Source organism: Clinocottus analis, unplaced genomic scaffold (genome assembly GCF_023055335.1).
Source record: "Clinocottus analis isolate CAN_PGR_092001 unplaced genomic scaffold, fCliAna1.0.p SCAF_7, whole genome shotgun sequence".
NCBI classification, from domain to species: domain Eukaryota; kingdom Metazoa; phylum Chordata; class Actinopteri; order Perciformes; family Cottidae; genus Clinocottus; species Clinocottus analis.
The window spans coordinates 3,555,716-3,577,714 of NW_027176229.1; the positions used below are offsets into that span (position 1 = coordinate 3,555,716).

At 43.1% G+C, this 21,999-nt stretch overlaps 1 protein-coding gene across 1 annotated transcript; it reads right to left on the reverse strand.

Annotated features, from left to right (window-relative positions):
• Positions 1–3,170: 3,170 nt before the first annotated feature.
• Positions 3,171–11,925, reverse strand: ptar1 (protein prenyltransferase alpha subunit repeat containing 1). Its single transcript, XM_068566705.1, has 7 exons — positions 11,808–11,925; positions 9,208–9,377; positions 8,121–8,187; positions 7,842–7,946; positions 6,934–7,162; positions 5,167–5,597; positions 3,171–4,135 (listed from the first exon to the last, which is right to left on the reverse strand). Exons 1-7 carry the CDS (start codon positions 11,891–11,893, stop codon positions 3,715–3,717), a joined length of 1,509 nt encoding a protein of 502 aa, XP_068422806.1. The 5' UTR covers positions 11,894–11,925; the 3' UTR covers positions 3,171–3,714.
• Positions 11,926–21,999: the final 10,074 nt, after the last annotated feature.

Below are 21,999 nucleotides of genomic sequence, written 5' to 3' on the forward strand. Positions count from 1 at the left end.
AGACTCTTAACACACCGTCCAAAAAAAGTGAGCCAACTGTGTCAAGTGTCCACGCACACAATAATAACAATAACAAAACGCCAAACACATACAATTGTATTGAAATAATACCTTTATCCCAGATGAGCTTTATTTTCTTGGTAAGCAGATGACAAAACACTGAAAGTGAAGATAAAACACTTTACCTCTTTAAATAAATAGAACATTAATGAGATGCTAGGGATTATTCATGGAGGACATTTCCCTCCACTAAAGTAAACTCAAGAATAAATTAGAAAATAAGAAAAAAAACAGAAGCTACATTATTCTTTTTAAAAGCTTGTTGAACCTTTAAAAAAACAAAAACATTTCTGCATAGATAGTCTTGTATTCAAAGTTTGTGTTCTAGGTCTGCACGGTTGTTAAAATACCCCGCCCTCCCATACAGCTCTGATATGCGCCCGTTCTCGATGAACAAACCCAAAGAATACATGGCTCAAAAATACTAGTTTTAAGATTATCTATGATCATGTACACAGTGATGTTGAGGTGATAAAGCATCTAACTTCATAACTCTTAACATTGTAGTTTCTAAGAGAAGCTAAGTACAAGGTGCTAAGGGTTACATGGAAGCACATGGAGACAGTGTGATGGGGTCATTCTGGCTAGCAAGCCTGTGCACAGTGGCCACTAAAACCATTTCTTTCTTTTGTTCCCCACAAATCCGCCATTTCGTCTTCAAGAAAGAGACCGATGCAGGCGACCCGATCGTACCTCTATATACAGATGTGATGGCCCCCAAACTGCATTCAGGGCCCCCAATGGGACACCAATGCTGCTGCAGGACGCACGTGACCACATGGTGCGTGTAGTGAATGCTAATGTGTCCATGGCTACACTGATGGAACAACATCCCCTTGTGTAAATGTATGCATTTGTTCACTTGTGTGGCGACATAGTCACCGGTGAAGCTAAACTGCCCGTTTGAATCCTGTGTTCTAGGAAGTGGAACACTTTGAATTCATTGTGATCAAAATTCAAGAAAAACCTTTCTTCTCTTATACACAGAAGAGACCGTATGGTAAAACCTTTGAGGTTTTAGAGAGGCGAAGGCGAAGACCCGCCCTTTTCCAGTGGAACAACATTTGGAAAAATAAATAAAAATATGGGTAGCAAGAGAAATTTTTAGTGTGTTAGAATTGTGCCATGAAATACACACTTGAAAAAGATGAATCGCACGTCAGTTTGTCGTAAAAACCTTTGATGTCACCTCCGTGTTTGGTACCAGGAGGGACTCGCACCAACGAGACTCGCTCGTTCGGACAAAAAGAGTTGCTGGACGACGCATGGGGTAAGAGAACATAGCCACGTTAGCTAGCGAGCTGTTACCGACATACATCTTGCAAAACAAGAGGTTTCAGAAAGAAAGAAAAAAACAACTACTACGACAAACTTTTAAATTCACGAACTTCATGGCACAATTCAAACGGGATCAAAAAAATGGATTAATTGCGTCCGCCGTTGACAACCGCACGTATTTTTTTCAGAATTAAGGCGGGGACTCTCGAGGGAGGACTCGCCTCTTGTTTGAAGGGAGGGACTGTGCAGATACAGCATGTCACAACTTTTTAAGCGTGCTATAAATTATTTAACAAAACAAAAGAAAGAAAAAAAGGACACAATGTAGGCGTTGACCTTTTTTTGATGTTTACCTCCATGTTTGTCCAGAGTAGTGACATAAAAGCAGCTAGGACTAGCGTTAACTCGCCCGACGCAAAGTAACAGACGTCATTAACAAAAGTAGTTCGCCCCACAGAACAATGATTGCCTATAATCAAATAGTCCAAAGTGCTGCTCAGTTCTCGGTAACGGGTGAAGTAGAAAGGGCAGCATGTAGCACCAGTGAATGTCGGGAGACTCGCTTCCCGAGCGCTCATTCCTTCAAAGTCCAACATCAGCACCGCTAAAGCGCTCCTCCGCCTGTGGAGTTAGTGCTTCTGGTTGGCGGAAGGTAAGTTAGCCAGGACTTTGACCTGTTATTTAGCTGACGACTAGCTTTTTGGCTTTCTGTTGCAAGCTACTGGAACTTAGCTACATAGTTAGGACTTGATGACAGCGTTAACCAGTAAAGACCGGGCCCGGGAGCAGCGGCCCGCAGAAGAAAAGGACAACGAGAAGAGGACGTGCTTAATAAATGTAACTGCCTTCAGAATGGAAATTTAAAGTAACTTCTGAGGAAAAAATAAATAAAAATGAGTCTGGTTGTGCTTAAAACTTGCCACTGCAACATGTGAGTGAATTTTATCGGAAAGTTTGGGAATGTGAAGCTGGACTTTCTTCTTTTTTTAAATTTAAAGCAGAAATACATTTGAGTAGAGCATTAAAAAGGGAACAAAGCCAATTTTCAAAAATTACTACATTATTGCTGTTGTTTAAGAAAGTCCAAAAATATGAATAAACATGAACAACTCTCCCAAATCCAAGAAGCGAGAGCCCTAAAACTCAAACCTGTAATGTCATCAAGTATAAAAACCTAGAACAAAAAAAAAGAAGGTATATTTTGTGTCTAAATCCGATGAAACGTTGGCTAGCTAACGGCGACAGAACAGGTTCGTCTCAATTGATGGCATTTTATTTTGACATTTTGTAGTCATGTGACTTCTCAAGCACTTTTAGGTCATTAAAAAACTAAACGCTTTGTATATTGCCAAAGTAAATATTTGTTTAATTTATTCCCACCATTTGGCAGTAGTCCTTTACTGGTGGGACATAGAGCTCTGAGGCCTCACCAGCCGGTTGAGAACAGCTGGAATTAAACTCATCAGGGTAAATAAAAGAAGAAGAAAACAATAAGTCTTCCAATCATCATCTGTGGAGAAGCTCCAGTCTTTATACTTCAGGGCATCTTCATTTTGAGAGAGTGGCTCATGTTCACAAATACTGACGGAGATTTCCTACGACATGAGAAAAACATAATGGACTTCATCCTTTGGGTGGTGTTCCCCTTAATGCATTCTAATAGTTTCCATTAAGTCCAACGAGCCCATAAAATACAAGATAATGACGTATGATTAACTGAAAGTTAGATTATTCAAACTCATTTCTTTGAAATGAGGTCATCACTTGGACATTTGTATACAATAATTTGTATTTGAATTAATTTTCTCTTCACTATAGCTAAAAATGCCCCCCCACCCTCCCTTTAATGCATTTGTATTTAATTGTTTTTTTGGCATTTCATATCATTAACTTTTACTGTTAATGACTGTAAAAAGTCATCGGTCCTACTGGGGCAGCTTCATTTAGTGTCTGATGCGTTTGAACAGAAAGAAAGTAAGAGGTGGATGATGTAAAAAGCAGTGGCAAGTTGACCTGAGGAATTATGACACCTGGAATAAGACGAGACTCTACCAACAGACACGTAGCCTACAGGGTCCGTTTGTGCAGGTTTCCATTCTGAAGGGGGTACTGGCTCAGATGACGCTCCAGGTTTCCGCGGACGAAAACTGACCGTGTGTCCATACTCTTCAGGGCCCCCGTCCTCACTGCTCACCGTCAGGAGAACAGAGACAGGGACCACGCTGCCCCCAGTGACTGGTTTCTAAAGTTAGCACTGCATCCCGAGCTCTACGCGTTAAAGTCAGCGCTACAGGAAGGTAAGCTGATCCTAAATCTGTGTCTAAAGGCATCTCCCAATGTTGAGAATGGGTGATGGGGGTCAACCGTTTTCCCTACCTACCTCCCTCCCTCCCTCGGCTTCTGACCGATGACAGTGTCCAACCACTTCCTGTACGCCAGGGCGAAACATCTCTGCTCGGGGTTTGAGCAGCTGTCCAGGATCCCGCTCACGAAGCTGTGCTCGGCGGGCAGGGCGGGGTCGCTGGGCGGCAGCGCGCCTCGCTTTAGCCGCTTGCTGTCGCGCGGGTCCGGCAAGGACGCCCCGTCCACCTCCATCGCTTCCCCGGCGTGCCTCTGTCCATTCACGCTCTCCCCCGCTGCCACCGCCTGCTCACCCCCGCCCGTAGGGCTCCGAGCGCAGGCCTTGGGCGAGCTCGGGTCGCCGTTGTTAATACGGTCCGGCTCGCTGCCTCCGTTGCTGCCGCAGTTCCGCTGGTGTTCCCTCCTCCAGTGGTGCCATAAGTAGTAGACATGCCGCCTGGTAAAAAAAGAGGGAAAGATACGTCGCACCGCCAGTTATTGAAACGTTCTCGGGTTCGGCTTTGATGTGAAAATGTCCTGGCGCTGGCTCGCTGCACTGTGGCTCTAACACAAGGGAAGATTCAGCAACTGGGTTGGCGATTTCAGAAAGTGATTTTGGCAGACGGATGAGCTAAAATTACAGAAATTATATCAAAATATAGAAGGAAATGCTCTTTATTTTCAAGACTAAAGTGGTATTTCTTTTCAAACTTGGGAGATTCTCTGAGATTAAAGTGTCAGTTTATGAGAAAAACTAGAAGCAGTTGTCCTTGTAAATAGATATTAATATTTAACCCAAATGCCTATTCCCGACTGATCATAACTTTTGCAATCACAAATGTATTTATCATTGTATTTATTAGTTGGGACACACCACAATCATTTGAATAGTCGACAAAAAGTAACCTAGGTGATTTCAAGGGCTTATACTTAGTGTATTTCAATTATGTACGAAAAAAAAAACTAAGCCCCCCCTCTATGCAACTTTTCACTCTTTACCTAGCAGGACGCAACCTCTGAGAACATTTTTATTTTTTTGCTTAATAAGGTTTATTCATATGAACGTGACATCTATTTTTATGTTAATAAATTATAAAGTAAAATGTATGGATTTTGTTACGTAATAAACAAAGCCTCACATTTAGGAAATGTATCATGTATTTGGTTTGAGGAATCCAATTTTAATAAGTGACTTTAAAGAAAAAAGGAAAGTATGAAATGGAAGTAGTACCTAAAGGTTGTGCATGAAGACAATTCTTGAGTAAATGTACTTAGTTACATTCCACCACTGCTTTTGGCACCCCACAAGACCTTACACCACCAACAAAGAAGAGCAACAAACACAGATCACACTGCAGCAGAAGAGCCTGTTTTAATTAACCCTAACAAACGCCTAACAAACGCAAACAAACACTTGACTTTGACTGCAGCGCTTTGCTTCTGTTTAATTGCTCAATATTTAAGCTCCTTTGTTACGTTAACGCTCACCTGTGACTCCACAGTGTCTCGTGACCGGGGAAGGACAGGATCAGGTCAGAGCACAGCTCCACTTCCTGGTGGAAGAGTTGAAGGACCGTGGTGGAGCTGAGCTGCTTCTCCTCGTCACCCTCTGCCTCCTCGCCTGATGCCTCCTCGCACGCTGCCTCCTCATCTGCTGCTTCCTCGCCCGCTGCCTCCGCCCCCGACAGCTCCCCATTGGCCTGGTCGTGGTCGTATTCGGGATGTGTGGGGGGACTGCTGCTGGGGACTGTGCTGCACTGGTGCTGGGGTGAACTGGTGGTGGTGGTGGTGGAAGCTGGAGTCTGGGAGAGCTCAGTGATCAGCTCCTTGAGGAGGAATTGGCGGTAGTGGAAGCCGCTGTGGTCAGACACGTGCATGGACACCCAGAGGCGCATCGAGGACAGCTCATCGTGGAACACCTGAGAGGAGACATGGCCGTTAGCGAAGAATAGAGGGCGGTATAAAAAGGAATATTCTCGTAACATCAGCTGACATGTGAGTGAGGGCAGAGTGATCTGGAAGCGATGTAAAGGTGAAAGGTAACCACTTATTGGTCATTGGTTTGAATTGAATGCTCCTTGTCAACTAAAAGCTCAAAATGATAGCAGGTTGTTTGCAACGGATCCTAAAACTGTTCGCATCAGGTCGAAAGAAAAAAGAAACTGGAGCAAATAGAACTTTAAGAGATTTAGAGAGCATTGATTGTCTAAATTTGCAGATACAGATCCCTAGTCCTTGTTCAAGTTTCTCAGCAACACTACATTTTACGAGATTACACGCAGACACATCATGATAATGCGATAATCTACATTCATACAATACTCATTTTCACAGAACAGAGCCTCCATCCATCCATTATCTTATCCCAGCTGACAAAGGGCGAAGGCAGGGTTCACCCTGGACAAGTCGCCAGTCCATCACAAGCAGACATATAGACAGACAACCATTCACGCTCACATTCACACCTACGTTCAATTAACCTAAGCTGCATGTCTTTGGGCTGTGGGAGGAAGCCGGAGAACCCGGAGAGAACCCACGCTGCCACGGGGGGGGACATGCAAACTCCGCACAAAAGGACCTGCAGACCAGTATCCGAACGCCGCCCGGGATCCGAACCACAGACCCTGAACGCATCATAATGTAACCAAACAGAACCGTTGTTTGTTAGCCGTTAGCGGTGCTGCTAGCGTTACTAGTTGTCCTTCAGTCGATTGGTTTACAAAGTAACATGATCAGAGATTAGAGACCAGAAAAACATGAATGCAGAGGTCCTGATCACATGTTTTACTCCATATTGGCAGAATACCAATCGTCAGTAAAACTTTACTTACACTGTAATGGTTAAAGTTAAATGGTCTGTACGGATCAACAGTGGTCTGTTAGACCACCAGACTAGAGATGCCCCACCTCAGGTATAAGGTAGTCTGCCCAATACCCCAGTAGAAATCTGACCTATGACAACAGTCCACTTACACTCTCTTAACCTTTTTTTGTGTGAATTTTTTGTCTAGTTAGAACGGTGTGTCAGTGTGAAATTTGTCATACCCATCAGTTTAAAAAACATCTAATGAATTTCAGTCACGATGCGAGTAAATGCTCAAAGATCTACCTTCAAATAGAAAAGTGCATGAAGAGGAACTTCTGTATTTTTCTATCTGTATGTGTGTGTGAAAAATTCTCGAGTGGCACTTCAAAGAATATGACAATAAATCTTTAAAAAAAAACAACAATAAAAGCGCCTCTTCCTCATCCTACCTTGACGTTGCCCTTGGCCATGTGCTGCAGCACCCAGATGCGGTGCGACCAGGCGTTGTAGTTGCTGGGGTAGCGGCAGGCGGCATCGCAGCACACCTTCATCTCCTGATGGAGCGTCCTGGCCAGGTGCTCGCTGGGCCGCTGGCTCCGCTCCGCGTCGGCCTGCTGATGCTTCCAGCCGCGGCCCACAGTGGAGAACTGACGTAGGACCTGCTGCAGCACCCAGCGTCTGCGGGGGGAGGATACGGCTGCCAGGTGAGAGGCTTCGATGTCACGCTTGCTCGCGACAGTCAAAAGACATTTTTGTATTTATAACAGCAGGTGGCAGGTATAGGACTAAAGCTTTGAATGGGCTGTGCTCAAAGACCCCATGAAACCAGACAACGAACACATGAGGTGACACTAACTGAAGCAGAGCGAGGCTGAGCAGCTTACATTCAAATTTAATCTGGTTCGGTCTGTTTTCCCCCCCCTTACATAATATTTAACTAACATTACACTCACTCTAAACCACTGCACTGTTACAAGCTGCTGATTCCTGGCAAGTCCTGCTGGTCTTCATGGAAAACGTCGCTCTAGAAGCACGTTGCCACAACGGGAACCTTGCTTGTGTTTCAATTGGCAACCATAGTTCCTAGACCCCAAATAGTCCCTGTTCTCGCCTCAATGCTGTCTGATGGCGCAGGGACAGTTGAGGCAGAGTTTCAGGCCTGAATGTTGTTGATTGCTTAAACACGAAACTTGGGGCTGCTACAATTTGTGAGTGTGTGTATTCGTGGTTACGTTCTAAAACGGCTCCACAATAAGCGTGGTAAAAAAAAAAGGAAAAGAATTTAACACATGTTGGTTCACACACCACCGACACACCAATTTTGCATTTTGAATTACGGGGCGGTCTGAAGTCTTACCGGTGAATCCACGTCTCCGGGCTCTTGGGGAATTTGGTGAGGGCCAGCTTGCCCAGGTAGAGGTCCTTCTCTGGGCTGAGAGCTCCGCACTCCAGCAGCTCCTTCCTGCAATGACCAACAATCGGCCATGCGTTACGTCAGTCACGCGGCAATTGCGATGCAATTCCAGAAAAAGCTTTTCGACGCGCTTGAGGGCACCGACTGAGCAGCCGACATCAACGATGACTAATATTTGTGTAGCCGTGGCAAAGAAGGCTGCTGTGACGAACGCGTCTGTACCTGACATTCCATGCGGTGGTGAAGTCCGGGTTCAGCAGCAACAGGGTGCAGGTGATATCCGCCAAGGCTGAGGGACACACAGACATGAGCTGTTTTTGTACATTATGGATGTCACCTCACACAGGAACGACATTAACACATGTCACTCCCTACCCGATCCGTTCTACTTTATGTACAGAATAATAAAGAATCTAAATCTTCAAAGCAGTCTAATCTTTAACTAATATTGTCAATTAAATGTACAATAGTTAAAGTAGCCTAAACATACTTTTTCCACCATAGCAAGAACAAGAATCACAAAGTTCTTCATGTTTCCAGCCTCTTTGTTTTGCTCTTAAAGTACATCAGACTGATACATTTAACTTCAAAATGTACAATTTGTCTCCGCACAGCGTGCCCCCCGTAGGTCCACCCACAGTAGTCACTAGAGGTGGGAATCAACAGAGGTCCCACGATATGACATTGTCACAATACTTAAGTCCCAATGCGATATTATCACGATACTGCGATACGTTGAGTATTGCGATGTATTACCTTTTTTTCAACCGCAAATTGTCCCCAAAAGGAAAACTTTAAAACTAAAAATAAATTGATATTATTCCAGGACCAAAAAGTTTAGAATTGATTGAATAAAAGATTGATACTCGATTTCTGTGTATCGATACATTATCGAAATACCATATTTCAATTTGCTGAAAATAGCTTTTAATGTTTATTTCTGATTCATTTCGGCTCCCAGGTATCAATTTAGTTTATCTTGATTAACATGCAAACTTTTTTTTCTTCATCCCACCCCCATCGATCAATCTATTGGTTGAAGAATTAGGAGAATTTCAGTCGCTCAAGAGTTTCTTTGCTGAATTTTGGCCCGAGAAATTGAACCTCTGGAGGTTTCCGTGACTTGCTGAGGACGGGCAGAGCTGCGGTGGAAAAACCAGCAACTTTGTGAGGACAAACCTGCTCCACCCACTGAGCCACAGCCGATACGCAGCAGACCATTTCATTTTCTGAAAATGTGGGACCAGGCGATAGAAACAAATATGTCTGGAATATTACTTTGTGATGGATGTTGAGCGAAGTCAGTTACCTTCCCGGTCCAGCCAGTGCTTGCGCTGGCGATAGAGCAGCAGCTTGTTGTGGACATATGGCAGCAGGAACTTGACGCACCAGCTCTCGACGCCCAGCTTGTTCTCCACCAGCACGATGGGACTGCGGTTGTAGCGGGCCTCCGGGCACGGGATCACACCGATCTCATCACTGAGGAAGCAGACACCAGGAGGTTTTTTATTTACTCGTCGCATTTGGACACGGAAGAATGGCTGTGGCAACACAATGTGTCCCGACAATATCCTGACATTTTCTGTTCTCATCCATTTTCTCAGAGACTCAAAGGCGATGTGATAGACAGGTTGAATCTCTATTTGGTCAGGGTAAAATAAGTCAACCACAACGCAGCTTGAGCTTTTTAAGAATGCTTCTTTGGTTAGTTTGTTTGCAAGTATATGTTACATTCCATTACATTTAATTTTGCAGACAATTTTATCCAAAGCGAATTACAATAAGTGCATTTAACTATGAGTACAAACTAAGAACAACAATAAACTAGAAAGTACATTTTCTTCCGGAAAGCAAAACTACAGAGTGCTATAAGTAAGAGACATTTAAGAGCTACTACAGTGCTACTTTATTTACTCAAGGTGTAGTTGGAAAAAAAGTGTTTTTAATTTGCGACAGAAGATATAAACACTTTCTGCTGTCCTGATGTCAATGGGGCGCTCATTCCACCATCGAGGAGCCAGGACAGCAAACAGTCGTGACTTTGTAGAGTGTTTAGCTCGCAGTGACGGAGCTACAAGCCGATCGGCAGAAGCTGAGTGAACGAGCTGGGATGTATGGTTTACCACGTTCTGGATGTAGATCGAACCGATCCGTTTGCAGCACGGAACGCAAGTGACAATGTTTTGAAGCGGAAGCAGGCGGCCACCGTTAACTAGTGAAGGGCGTGGAGGAGCGGAGTAGTGTGAGTTTAGGTTAAAGACCAGTCGAGCTGCTGCATACTGGATGAGCTGCAGAGGTCAGATGGCACTAGCAGGTAGACCTGCCAGGAGGGAGCTACAGTATGTAAGGAAAGAACCGTCAACTAAAAATATGACACAGAGGATCTGGCCAGAGGTGATTTGTTGTATAGTCTTATTGCCGTGGGCAACAATGTTTTCCTGTATCAGTCCTTGTGACAGCGGAGCGTGATGAATCATTTGGAGAAAGTGCTCTGATGACTCCGCAGTAGAAGTTGGTCCGGGTTGTCCAATATGGACAATAGTTTCTTCAGCGTCCTCCTCTCTACCACCTATTCCAGATACTCCTGCTTGCAGCCGATAATGGAGCTGGCCAAGTTAACCATTTTTTTTTATGTCTGTTGGTGTCACAGGCTCCAATGCTGCTCCCCCAGCAGACAATAGCGGAGTTCAGGGCACTAGCCACAACCGACTGGAAGAACATAACCAGCATCTTGCTGCACAAGTTTAAGAATCAAAGCTTCCTCAAGAAAAAGAGTCTACTCCTCCCCTTCTTGTAGACAGCGTTGATCTTGGCCTTCCAGTTCAGTCGGCGGTCGATGGAGAAAACCAGGTACTTGTACTCCTCCACTATGTCCACGTCCTCTCCCAGAACATTCAGAGGTCTCGGAGCTGTCGTCTTCCTCCTTAAGTCGACCACCATCTCTCTGGTCTTGGCCACGTTTAGAAGCAGGTATTCTCACCAGGTCACTCCATAAAGTCACTCACCACTGCCCTGTTCTCCTCCTCCCGTCCATCCCTAATACACCCAGAGACCACTGCAGAGTCAGAGAACTTCTGCATGACCCCGTGTTGTACGAGAAGTCAGTGGTGTACAGGGTGAACAGGAGGGGAGACAGAACAGTTCCCTGTGGGGCTCCAACATCACTGACCACCGTTTCAGACAGCACACGGCCCATTATGACAAACTGTGGTCTGCCTGTGAGGTAGTCTGAGATCCAGGAGATAGTGGACGAGTCTACCCCCACCATTCGCAGCTCCCCACTCAGCAGCAGTGGTTGGATGGTGTTAAATGCACTGGGGGAAGTCAAAGAAAGTGACTCTCACAGAGACACCGGTTCCATTCAAGTGCGACTGAGCTCGTTGCAGCAGGTAGATGATGGCGTCATCCACTTCCACATGAGGCTGGTAAGCAAATTGCAGAAGATCAAGCGATGTCACCTGCGGTCGCAGGTGGGCCAAAACGAGCCTCTCCATGTAGTTCATTGGTTTAATGAATGGATGAATTTAGGTGCTAACCTTATTGGCACGGGCAATAGTATGACACTATTGACATTCGCCTTACCGCGTCTAAGGGCGAGCTCACGATGTACTAGTCCCGCGAAATGACACACTGTTTCACTATATTTTGGAATTCAACACGTAAATAGCACCCGACAGAGTGCGTCTATAAACAGTTTTCTTTGGCTTTATAGGGGCATAAACAAAACACACGAGCTGGGCCGGCTAGCTAAACTGTCAACTTTCCCTGGACCGCTCTGACTCCAGGTGATAGTCCGAGCCCACACAGTTGAAAGGCTGCTTCAAAGCAGCCGTTGGGCTCAGGGCTTCCCCTGGGTTAGACAGACTCCTCTCCGGTCGGTCGGGTGCGTTCGCAGTCAACAGTACTTACATGTTGGGGTTCTTCTTGAAGGCGTTGGTGATGTCTTTGACAACTCTCTGGACCAAGACGTCCACCTCCTCCTCCGACTCCGCCATCTTTTTTGGCACCCAATGACGTAACAGGGAGCGAAAAGTTTTTCCGGGTAAAAAAAAAACAATACTACGGAAGCCCGGAAAGACCCGAGGCAAAGTCACGGCGAAGAGTAATTGAATATTTTAAAGCGCACCTGTTTTTGCTATTTAGATTTATGTTTATAGAAAAAATAATAATATAGGTATGAGATACACCGTATACTTGTTTCCGTTTGACATTTGTTTAGTGTAGTCATTTATTAAAATGTTTACATGACAAGATATTATATTTTGTAAAATCTTTTGCTTGCTATTTAGCAATGTGGCCTCATGGGCTTTGCTCTTCTTCGTAGTTGTAGTGGTGTTTGTTGGATGAAATGTTGTTCCAGACATCCCCATGTCCAATGCATTTACTCACAATGATGTTGCAGTTGAAAAGTAGCCTATAGAAAATATATATTTATAAACCTGAATGACCTTTAATACACATAAAGCTGTTTTGGAATACTGTATGCACCAAGTAAACAGCATGATATCAACTGACATCTAACAAACAAAATGCACACAGGGCCACTTGTTAATTACCTTATTATATATCAATTGCCATGTTCAAAAGAAAATTAATCCAAAAAAAAACTCAAAATAGTGATGAGTGCAATAAATTAATCAATATTGATATATGACCAAAGAACTCAATGCTATTATACTGCTGAATGTCGCCACCTGGCTACTGTATGCAGAACTAGGAGCCAGAGCCCGCTTGGACCTGGAAGTGCAGTTTGAGCCGAGATAACTCGTCTTCTTTACCAGCCTGACTCTGTGGCTCTGTGGTGGTTTATCGTTTCATTTACTTCATGATAAAATATAGTTTGGAAAACATTCAGTTTGTGTACAGATTATGAGGACCCTATGTTTAAAAAAACATGATTCATTTGTCCACTTTACTAATTGCATATCTCGTCAAATGAGCGAAGAACTACCTATGGTAATCAATACACGCAGGTATGACGACTTTAGATTGGTTTATATAAATGCAATATTTTTAATAGTGCAATACTATATATTTCTGTATATCGTAAAAAATAAATAAATAAAAAAGCAAGTAAATTGTATTTTTTTTTAATGGGGAAAAAAAAGTATTTTTGTAAGTTGTCTTATTTTTTTAAGGGGGCGCTATCTGACATCCTATACGTTTTAGAGCATGGTCCAAGAGACTTTATTTTAAGTCTAGATGTGGTACATATGCCTACCAAGTTTCATACATGTAGGTCAATCGTAGCGCTGGGGCTGTACAGTATATATGTATATGCATATGGTTATAATAATGCAAAATGGTGTCCTATTTTTAAAAATTCGCTTTTTTCTGAGTTGTCTTATTACCCCCTGGTATACTAGTAGTATACAGTGATTAGCTGTACATATGTATACACGGTCTAGGTGCCAACTCAGTTGATTGCTCAATCACCCGGTTGATTGAGCAACTTGTGGGAGGAAAGCTAGTCTTCTCGACTTACAAACCCACCTTGCTCGGGGAAGCTACTCCACACACCAGAGTGTAACCCGCTTCGAGGATGAACCCAGGAGAATGCTCCTGGAGAACTACCTCGACAAGGTACGCTGCCACGGGCCCGCGTTGAACCCGTGACCTCTGGTATGACAGGCGAGGGCGAAGCCGCACCGCCACCAAACAAGCCGATAATGACTGTATGGAGGCGACATTTAACCTGGAACATCATGCTGGAATGACCGCTTTGGAGCTTTGAGGTTCGCATTTTTCAAAATAAAGTAAAACAAATACGACAAAGATGTCGAGAAAAACTAATAATTCGACTTCAAATCCCTTTTATCACCAGTTTATTTTATCAATTTTTATCAACACTTTATTTCGGAAGTTGAGAAAAAAAATAATAACGTGAGAGCAACTTCCGGGTCACAACACAAAAACCTACGAGAAATTGAGAAAGAAGATTTATACGCAGTATTTTAATTCTCGATGTCCATGCTTAAGCACATCAAAGAAAATCAGATAACGGGTCGTTTTCCGTTTTCTTTTATTTAAACAAAAAAATGGGTCATTTTCCGTTTTCAGTTTTCCTATTTCAAAACGGAAATCAGGAAACGAGCTGTTTCCTCATTTTCTCATTTCAAAACGAAAATCCGTTGGCCGCAAAATACACGGACCGTGAAGTCAGTACCGTCGACGAGAATTACTATCTTACTGTATTTAAGTTCATCCTTAACAAACAGTTCCGTTGTGGCCCCATAAATACATGTGACTGTGGTCCCTTCGTCATCTTCACGTTTCTGACTATGGAGCTGCCAATAACCAAAGTTGGTTTCTCGTATACGCGTACCGAAAAGTGACTTTGTTTTTGATATAAAATCTATCTACATATGTTTCTGCTAAAAAAACACACACGCCTATTTGAGGCAGGAGAGGCTGTTAGAAAACTCATCGTCACATGTTGAGGTGGTTTGGTCTTTTCAGAATAATTAGCTACAAGAGTGGACGATACTAAATATTGTTCTGGCATACTAAGAGAAGTGCAGTACGGAAACACAGTATATCTGTTTATGCATTTAGGTCCAGCGTGTTTTTCTTGAGTGGGAACAATGTCAGTGTTTCAGAAAAATAACTAAGAATCAACACAAATGAAGCTGTGCTGTAAATTCAGTCACAATCATGACCTCAGCTGTAGATCAACTGATCTCCTCTAAATATGAAGGAAGCATTGGAAAGATTCATGTATGTATTCATATGTGATGTATGATGTATTGACACAATAACTCTTCCAGCATGTAGAATACGTATGTAAAATCTTGAAAGAAAAAAAGAGTGACTTATTTACCAATATATTTTATATCGTCAATCAAAACATTAAAAGTTAAAACATTATTACATCTTACAAAAAACATTAAAAAAAACATTTATTTGAGGAGAGGACCAGAAGCCTAAATGTAAACTCGCTTTTGGGTTTCAGGACTCATTCCTGCTCTATTGGGCTTTGATAGTGTATTTCACAAGTTTGAGCAGTTGTCTGCTTTGCCTGGTTGCTTATCCAGGCTTGTATACATAACATGCAGATCATCATCTTTTTTGGCACTAAAAAATTGACCTAGCAATCATATGTTTAAATCGTGATTACTCAAGTGTGTATTGTAATCTACATTAGGTGTTGACAATAATGTCGGCCTCTCGTCTTTGGTCCCATTCAACAATGGAAACCAGCCAGGAGGGGACGCTATGTGGCTATTACAGGCGGAAACCACAGACGGTTCCTTTTGCTGTCAGAGAATCTTGCAAAATAAAGCTCATAAACAACATCTTCCTCGTGCAGTTTATCTTTTTCAAATCTTTTTCTGATCACCAATAAAAGAAAAATAAATCCCCAACTGAAACAATTTACTGAAAATAAGATTTAAAAAAATGTTTAGGACACAGAACAGCTTGGTAGTCTCTCATCGCCTCCCCCACCTGAAACTCAGGAAAGACTGCAACTTCACTTTCAAACAATCTTATGTAAGAGATGGCCGACATCTGTGGAAAAAAGTGTGTTATCCTGGCGTGTGGAAACCACGGTGAATGGGGAGAGTTTACTGTTCACTTAATAATTAAAAACATAATACAAGGCTCATCTCTCTTCCCTTGTATGAAGCATTTTTTTTGCTGACACAACTAGATCTACTGAGCGATAAACATTTGGGGATTATGGTTTTATTTGCTCTTCCTTCCAACTGCCAGACTCTGGGGGACTCTTCCTCCCGATGAACTACAGCTGGGTTTTGTTTGGGTCCACGTTTTAGTGAAGAAAGTGGTCCAACTGTGATACTAATCAGGATTTGACTGCCGTTAGTGTAACAAAGCAAAGTTATAGCAGGTTACAGAATTAAGTTTTTTTAGCCTTGTAGAAAGCACTGCAAATGCTGTAGATGTCCTGTACAAATACAGCAGTGAGTGTTAAGAGCCAATATGGTAAGTGACCACACACACGCTAAGAGCCCTAACAAGGCACCTCAACAATCCCATTGAATCATAATACAGACTTTATGCTAAACTTTTAGTTTTCCAATTTCTTCTCAGACACCAATTGGTTTCCATACATTTCAGTATGAAAATTTACCAGCAGTGACTCCACCCAGTCAGTTTTCCTTTTATATACAATAAAAAAAAGCCTCCTTTGCCCCCCAAAAAAGGTTTGTCTTCACAACAAAGTACTGATCAATGAGTTTCCCCAGAGCAACGGGCCGTGTCTATTACCGAACACCAAGTACAGTGCACTCCAATAAAGTCCTCTAACATCTGTAGTGCACTCTGTCGCTGATAAGTGCTGTATCAAATCAAACACTTTCGTTAACCAATTAGCAGAAGTGACGGACGCAAAACTGACAAAACGCACTTCTTGCCCGGTTTTTTGTCCCTTGTGTTCCCCGTTCGCCAACCCATGTGGCAACTGCACACCGCCACCTTTTGCCAGTGTGGCGCCCGAAGCACTGAAAGTCCGTGCTCGAAGTGTTTGGAGTAGACACTGCCCTGCTCTCATCCTCCTGTGTGACTCCCTTGTTAACCAGAGTCCCGTTTTCTTGGCGCCACAATAACCTGACCTCATCAGCGCCATCCAGACAGAGAGGAATTACTTCCTGAGGCAGCTGAAGAAGGTCAACCTGCCAAAGACTCGTGGAGAACTACTACACCAGCAAGTACAAGCTCCGCCAGTCTGGTATCGTTCACTCTGCTGAGAGGGTGCTTGTCCCTCAAGTGTTTGCCTCCAGGACCCAGAGATGGGTATAAAGGACTGAAGCAGAGTTTTCTCACTCTGACACCAACAGATTCTCGTCCCTCGGCAGGAGGCTGTGATCAGGAACAAGTCCTTGCGCCACATACAGCTTCTTCCCATTTGCAGTTTATTAAAGCCTGGGAACCCCACTGACAGCAGTGCAAACAGCCACAATTTAAATTGGAAAGGTAGCCTTCCAGATTGGGGGAACTAGCCCGTAAAATGAAACCACAATATAACAAGGGTAAAAAAAAGACCATTTAAAAAAAAAATAAGACAAGCAAAACTTTATTGTTGTTTCAGGATGCGTCCAGTCAGGCCTAATCTGAAGATCTGAGGGAGACAGAAGTAGCAAGGTCAAAATGGCCTCAACTCTAAAGCAAAAAGAGTACAAGTACTACTACCTTTTAAGATGTTCACTGGCTGCCTTTGATGGGTTGGTGAGGGAAAAGATCGACAACTGGCCATGGAGGAGACACAAACTCTCCAGGAGTGTAACGGGTTTTGGAGAAATGGCGTCTTCCGTTCCGGTAGCTCGAGCGAGACCTAAATATAAAGACTGGTTCCATAATTGACATGTCACTGAACACAGGCTGAGGGCGTTGCACCTCCCCTTCACGAGAAAAGCCAACATGGCCAGCGCCACCACCTGTGGACCCGGAGTAAGACGATCCAGTGCCCAACAAGCCTAAACCTGTGTTACCAGACCCAGAACCAACACCCCTAGCATCATTCCTCGTGGGTGCTAGGTTAGCACTGGCTCTTAAGGGAGGCAAGTTCTCATTTGGGATCCTTGAGCCAGAAAACGAGAAACTGGGCGCAGATCTGCTGTCGCCTGCTGAGACGGAACTTGTGTTAATTCTTAATAGCCAAAATTAAACTTGACACAAGTGTGCATTCTTTGGACAATCAACGTTACCATCTCGTGCAGGGAAACAAGTTACACTGCTGATCAGCAGGCACGAAATCCACAGCACCCTGCAAACACAATCATGTTAAGGTCAAGTCAGCTCAGATAAGGCAACACTAACCCCTTTAGAGGGACCATTTGGTGACATACCTCATACACAACTCACAAAGCACAGCCATTGTGATGAGACTAGATTCACTGCTATGCTCCTGAGTCTTCTGAGCTCCTTAAAAAGGATCCTCTCAGCTGCTAATTGATGTCTGATTGGAAGCAGCTGCTGGCCAGGTGGGACTCAACCCCAGTTTGAAGAATTCACCAGAAACATATATTTTCTGAAACAGTGTCTCTTTGTTGCTCTATACATGATTAACATACCTCCCCCTCATCATAGTACTTAGAACGGAGGTTTGACAAAAAGTTGGATCAAAAGGAAATTAAAAACCTCAACTTTTTTTAAATACTGGGTGGTTTTACCTCTTCTGGCTGTAAAACCTCTAATTAACGATCTGACTGGCCCTGGAAGGTATAAAATCACTGTGTATCAAGAGCTCAAATATCATTAAAATATGTAACCTTTGACTAAGGGTCATGAGTTGACCTGTGTTATGAAGGATATCTCGGCAAAACCAGTTATAGATTATTGGGTTTTATGTCTTCAGTTCTAATTCAACTGTTGACTGTGTGGACCATGAAACTGGTTCTGGGTGGATTTATGGATGTTACTCGTTCTGTGGGTTGCATGTTAGCACAACATGATATAGTGTAGCCTTTAAAGAGTCTGTGAGCTAGAAGAAGTTTGTGTCCATTTTTAGACTCCTGCAGAGCTGAGCTCAGGATGCAGCTTCCTGTTTGTTGTAGTAAGTGCAAGTGCACCTCAGTGTCTGTCCATGGCTAATCTCACATGCTGCTGCAGCAAACAGCATTGATATTTTCATTGCCCGGTTATGGCTGCACGCTCAAAGACCTCTGATGGTGGCAGTGATTCTCCCATTTACTGCCTTTAACAGGATGAACTGAAACACCACAACAAGTTGATGCAACATAGCTACATGCTAGTTTTAGGAAAAGATTGTGGTTTGTGATAAACAACTATGTTTGTTACGTAGTTTATGTCAATGGCCTAAATTGAGTAGCCGAAGTTACGTAACAAAAAACAATGTTCTCTTCTTGTGTTCATAAGGGTGAAGGATAGATTATAACCTACTAGTCAGTGTAACAGTCCTTACCCATATCTAGGAGGCTGAAAACCAGGGCCCCTTCGGACCTCCCATAAACATGTTTAAAAATCTGAATGTCAAAGAATGTCAAAGGATTCTTGAAGACCAGTGTCGCCCGCCCAGTATATTCACACTATAGTTGAATACACAATAGCTAAATACACAACAGCACATCCTTTAATAAATAAATAAATAAATAAAAAGGGAGACGAAGTTGGGTATTTGTTTGAAAAAAGCTAACAGGAAATGAGCATCACAGCGTGAGGGAGAGGAGAGGTAAAAATAAATACAAATAAAATATGAAGGAAAGCAAAGATCAGACATGGACAAAGCTGATAATAATGCCGAGAACACATAAAAGATCCACCAGGTGCAGCTGCAACACAACCCCTGACCCCCCCCCCCCCCCCCCCCAGTCCCTTCCCGGAGGCAATGAGTTGGGGAGGCGGGCCAGTTTCCACTCCTTACATACATGGTTTCTTTTCAAAAAAACTTCTGTCCTCACAGGAAGTCAGGTTTAGGCAACAAAATCTCTTGGTTAGGTTCAGGAAAAGAGGAAGGCCCAATCCCAAGCGAAGAAGCGCACTCCCACAAAGTCTGTAAGGGTTCAGGGCTGTCCCACTGGCAACTCATCCAGTGCTGGAGAGCTCTTCATGAATACTTTCTCCGAGTCCACAATTCTGCAGACTTCGCCCGAGGCAATTCCCCACAATTCATAGCAATGTTACATTAGACACACGGTTACTAGAGGAAGCATAGGCACGTGAAAGAAAAGGTAAACAGAGGACGGCACGTGTTCATAATATTACATTTAATCAGAAACATTAAGGAGTAAAGATATAACATAAAAACACCTGAAATTAGAGCAATGCAAGCAGAGATTATATATACATTACACAGATTAATAATCAAACATTTCCTTTTGTTAATGAAGCTGTTTTTCACAAAAACAAATAGATGTTTTTAAATGATCCCTCATTTCATGAGGAAAGAGCCTGAAGAAGACGTTGAAATCAAGGAATAAAAAGTATAAAATAACAATTCTATATATTTTTTACGTCATGGTCACATATGTTGGAAAGTGACATCTCATCAGTATTTACACCACTTTTAGCCCTCACGCCCTTTACCAATTACCATGTGACGTCAGTGAGTGTTCAGGGTTTAAGGCCTTAGGGGACATTGGGATTGGGCCCAATGGTGACGTTCACCTTGACTGACGAGCACCTCACTGAAGTCATGCGACTACTGACAAACACCTCACTCAACACGCTGTGGTGTTGATTCCCAATGTGACAAACAATGCAGCGTGTTGAGTGAGTGAGGTGTTTGTCTACACTCTACATATGCACCTGTGGTCTCTTTCCACTATAAAATAGATTAAGACAACTGGCACTGTATGAAATATAAATGAGGATAATCGTTTTTAACAGCTACAAATCTTGGATCCATGTTTTTCAATACTGGCCTTTGAACAATATTATCCGTCTGAAGGCAACAGCACATAACATGTAATCAAGAATGATGATCAAGAATCTTGATAATTCACTTTTAGTGTACATAGGATACTTTGAGAAACATGACAGCAATCCCATTTAAACATTTGAAATTATATCTAGTTGGTAAAAAAATGTTTTGTAGCAATGTACCATGTAGTATGATCATATTTAAAATTCAGTTCCAGCACAGGTCATACCATCAGTCTACTTTTCAGGGAGTCAGGCGTGGTTTCAGTCTTTATTCCATCACAATAACCTTGAAAGACATAATACAATCCCCACTAGAGTCTCATGAGCGTGGATTGTCAAAGAAACTGTTCAGCTTTTGTGCCTCACACAAAAAAAGTGAGGGGCCCTCGGAGAATTTAGCCTTGCCCCCTTTTAGAGGCCCGGTCTGCTGTTGACACGCATGTTAGGGCTGCGCGCTCAAAATAGGACAAGCTTTAGAACAGGTTATGTGGATTTGGTCTCTAATGAAACTCAAATCTAAATGTGAATAAAATGCATTAGGAATTAAGGCATAAATATGTTGTAACACAAGTTCTATTGACCGTGAGGTTATAAAAAATACTGGGAAAAAGATGATGGACAACACTGCAGTCAGACAGCAGAGACAGTCACATTCTTTTGTTGCAGCCTCATTATAAATAAGGTAACTGGCAGATATAGGTTGGCGGCAACTTTCTCTTGCAAAGATATACAACTGTATAAATTAAGTCACTCTTGCTTTCTTTTAAATTTAAAGCAACTACACTGTTTCAAGACCTTTTGGTGCATTTTTATACATGAGATTTATAGAAATAAAAGCACCAAAGGAACTTGCCAAGAATTTGGCCATCATTGCGATTAACCGCCGTACTGAGCCAAACCACATCTATTAAAAAAAAGCTGCAACCTGAACAGTGACATGGGGGCGGGGGGGAAAAAAAGACCAAACTAAAGCTCAGATGAGAAGGACAACTTTATTGTTTGTCCATTCAAGATGTGTCCAGCCAGGGTACATCTGAAGATCTGGGGGGGAAAGAGTCAGCAAGGTCAAAATTGGCTTAACACAATTATCAAGTAAAACGAGGACAAGTACCTCGTACCTGCCTTTTAAGATGTTCATTGACTGCCTTTGATGGGTTGGTTAGGGAGGAGATCAACGACGGGCCATGGAGGAGACACAATCTCTCCAGGAGTGTAATGGGTTTTGGAGAAATGGAGTCTTCCATTCTGGTAGCCCGAGCGAGACCTCATTATGTAGACTGGTTCCATGTTTGACACGTCACTGAACACAGGCTGAGGGCGTTCTACTTCCCCTTCATTAGAAAAGTCAAAATATCCATCGTCACCGCCTGTGGACCCGAAGTTGGAGTAAGACGATCCCAACAAGCCTAAGTTACTAGACCCAGAACCAACACCCCTCGCATCATTCCCAGTGGGTGCTCGGTTAACATCGGCTCTTAATGGAGGCAAGTGCTCATTTGGGTCGCTTGAGGTAGTAGACGACGACCAGCGCATGTAGCCACTGGGTTTATGACTGCCGTAGCCTGCTGAGATGGAACTTGTGTCAATTTCTTTCTTTTTTTTTAAGTTAAGTGACATTCATTTTGACAAGTGTGCATTCTTTGGACGGCCGACGTTACCGTTTCGTGCAGGGAGACAAGTTACACTGCTGATCAATAGGCATGAAATCCACAGCACCCTGCACACACAATCATGTTTAGTTCAACCAACTGAGATAAGG

Bases quoted from the DNA above. Each gene is read 5' to 3' on its own strand.
- ptar1 (XM_068566705.1), bottom strand. From the start codon at position 11,893: ATGGCGGAGTCGGAGGAGGAGGTGGACGTCTTGGTCCAGAGAGTTGTC. The intron at 9,378-11,807 runs GTAAGTACTGTT...CTGCTTCCTCAG, and splicing joins TTCAAGAAGAACCCCAACAT to TGATGAGATCGGTGTGATCC. The intron at 7,947-8,120 runs GTACAGACGCGT...TGGTCATTGCAG, and splicing joins ACCACCGCATGGAATGTCAG to GAAGGAGCTGCTGGAGTGCG.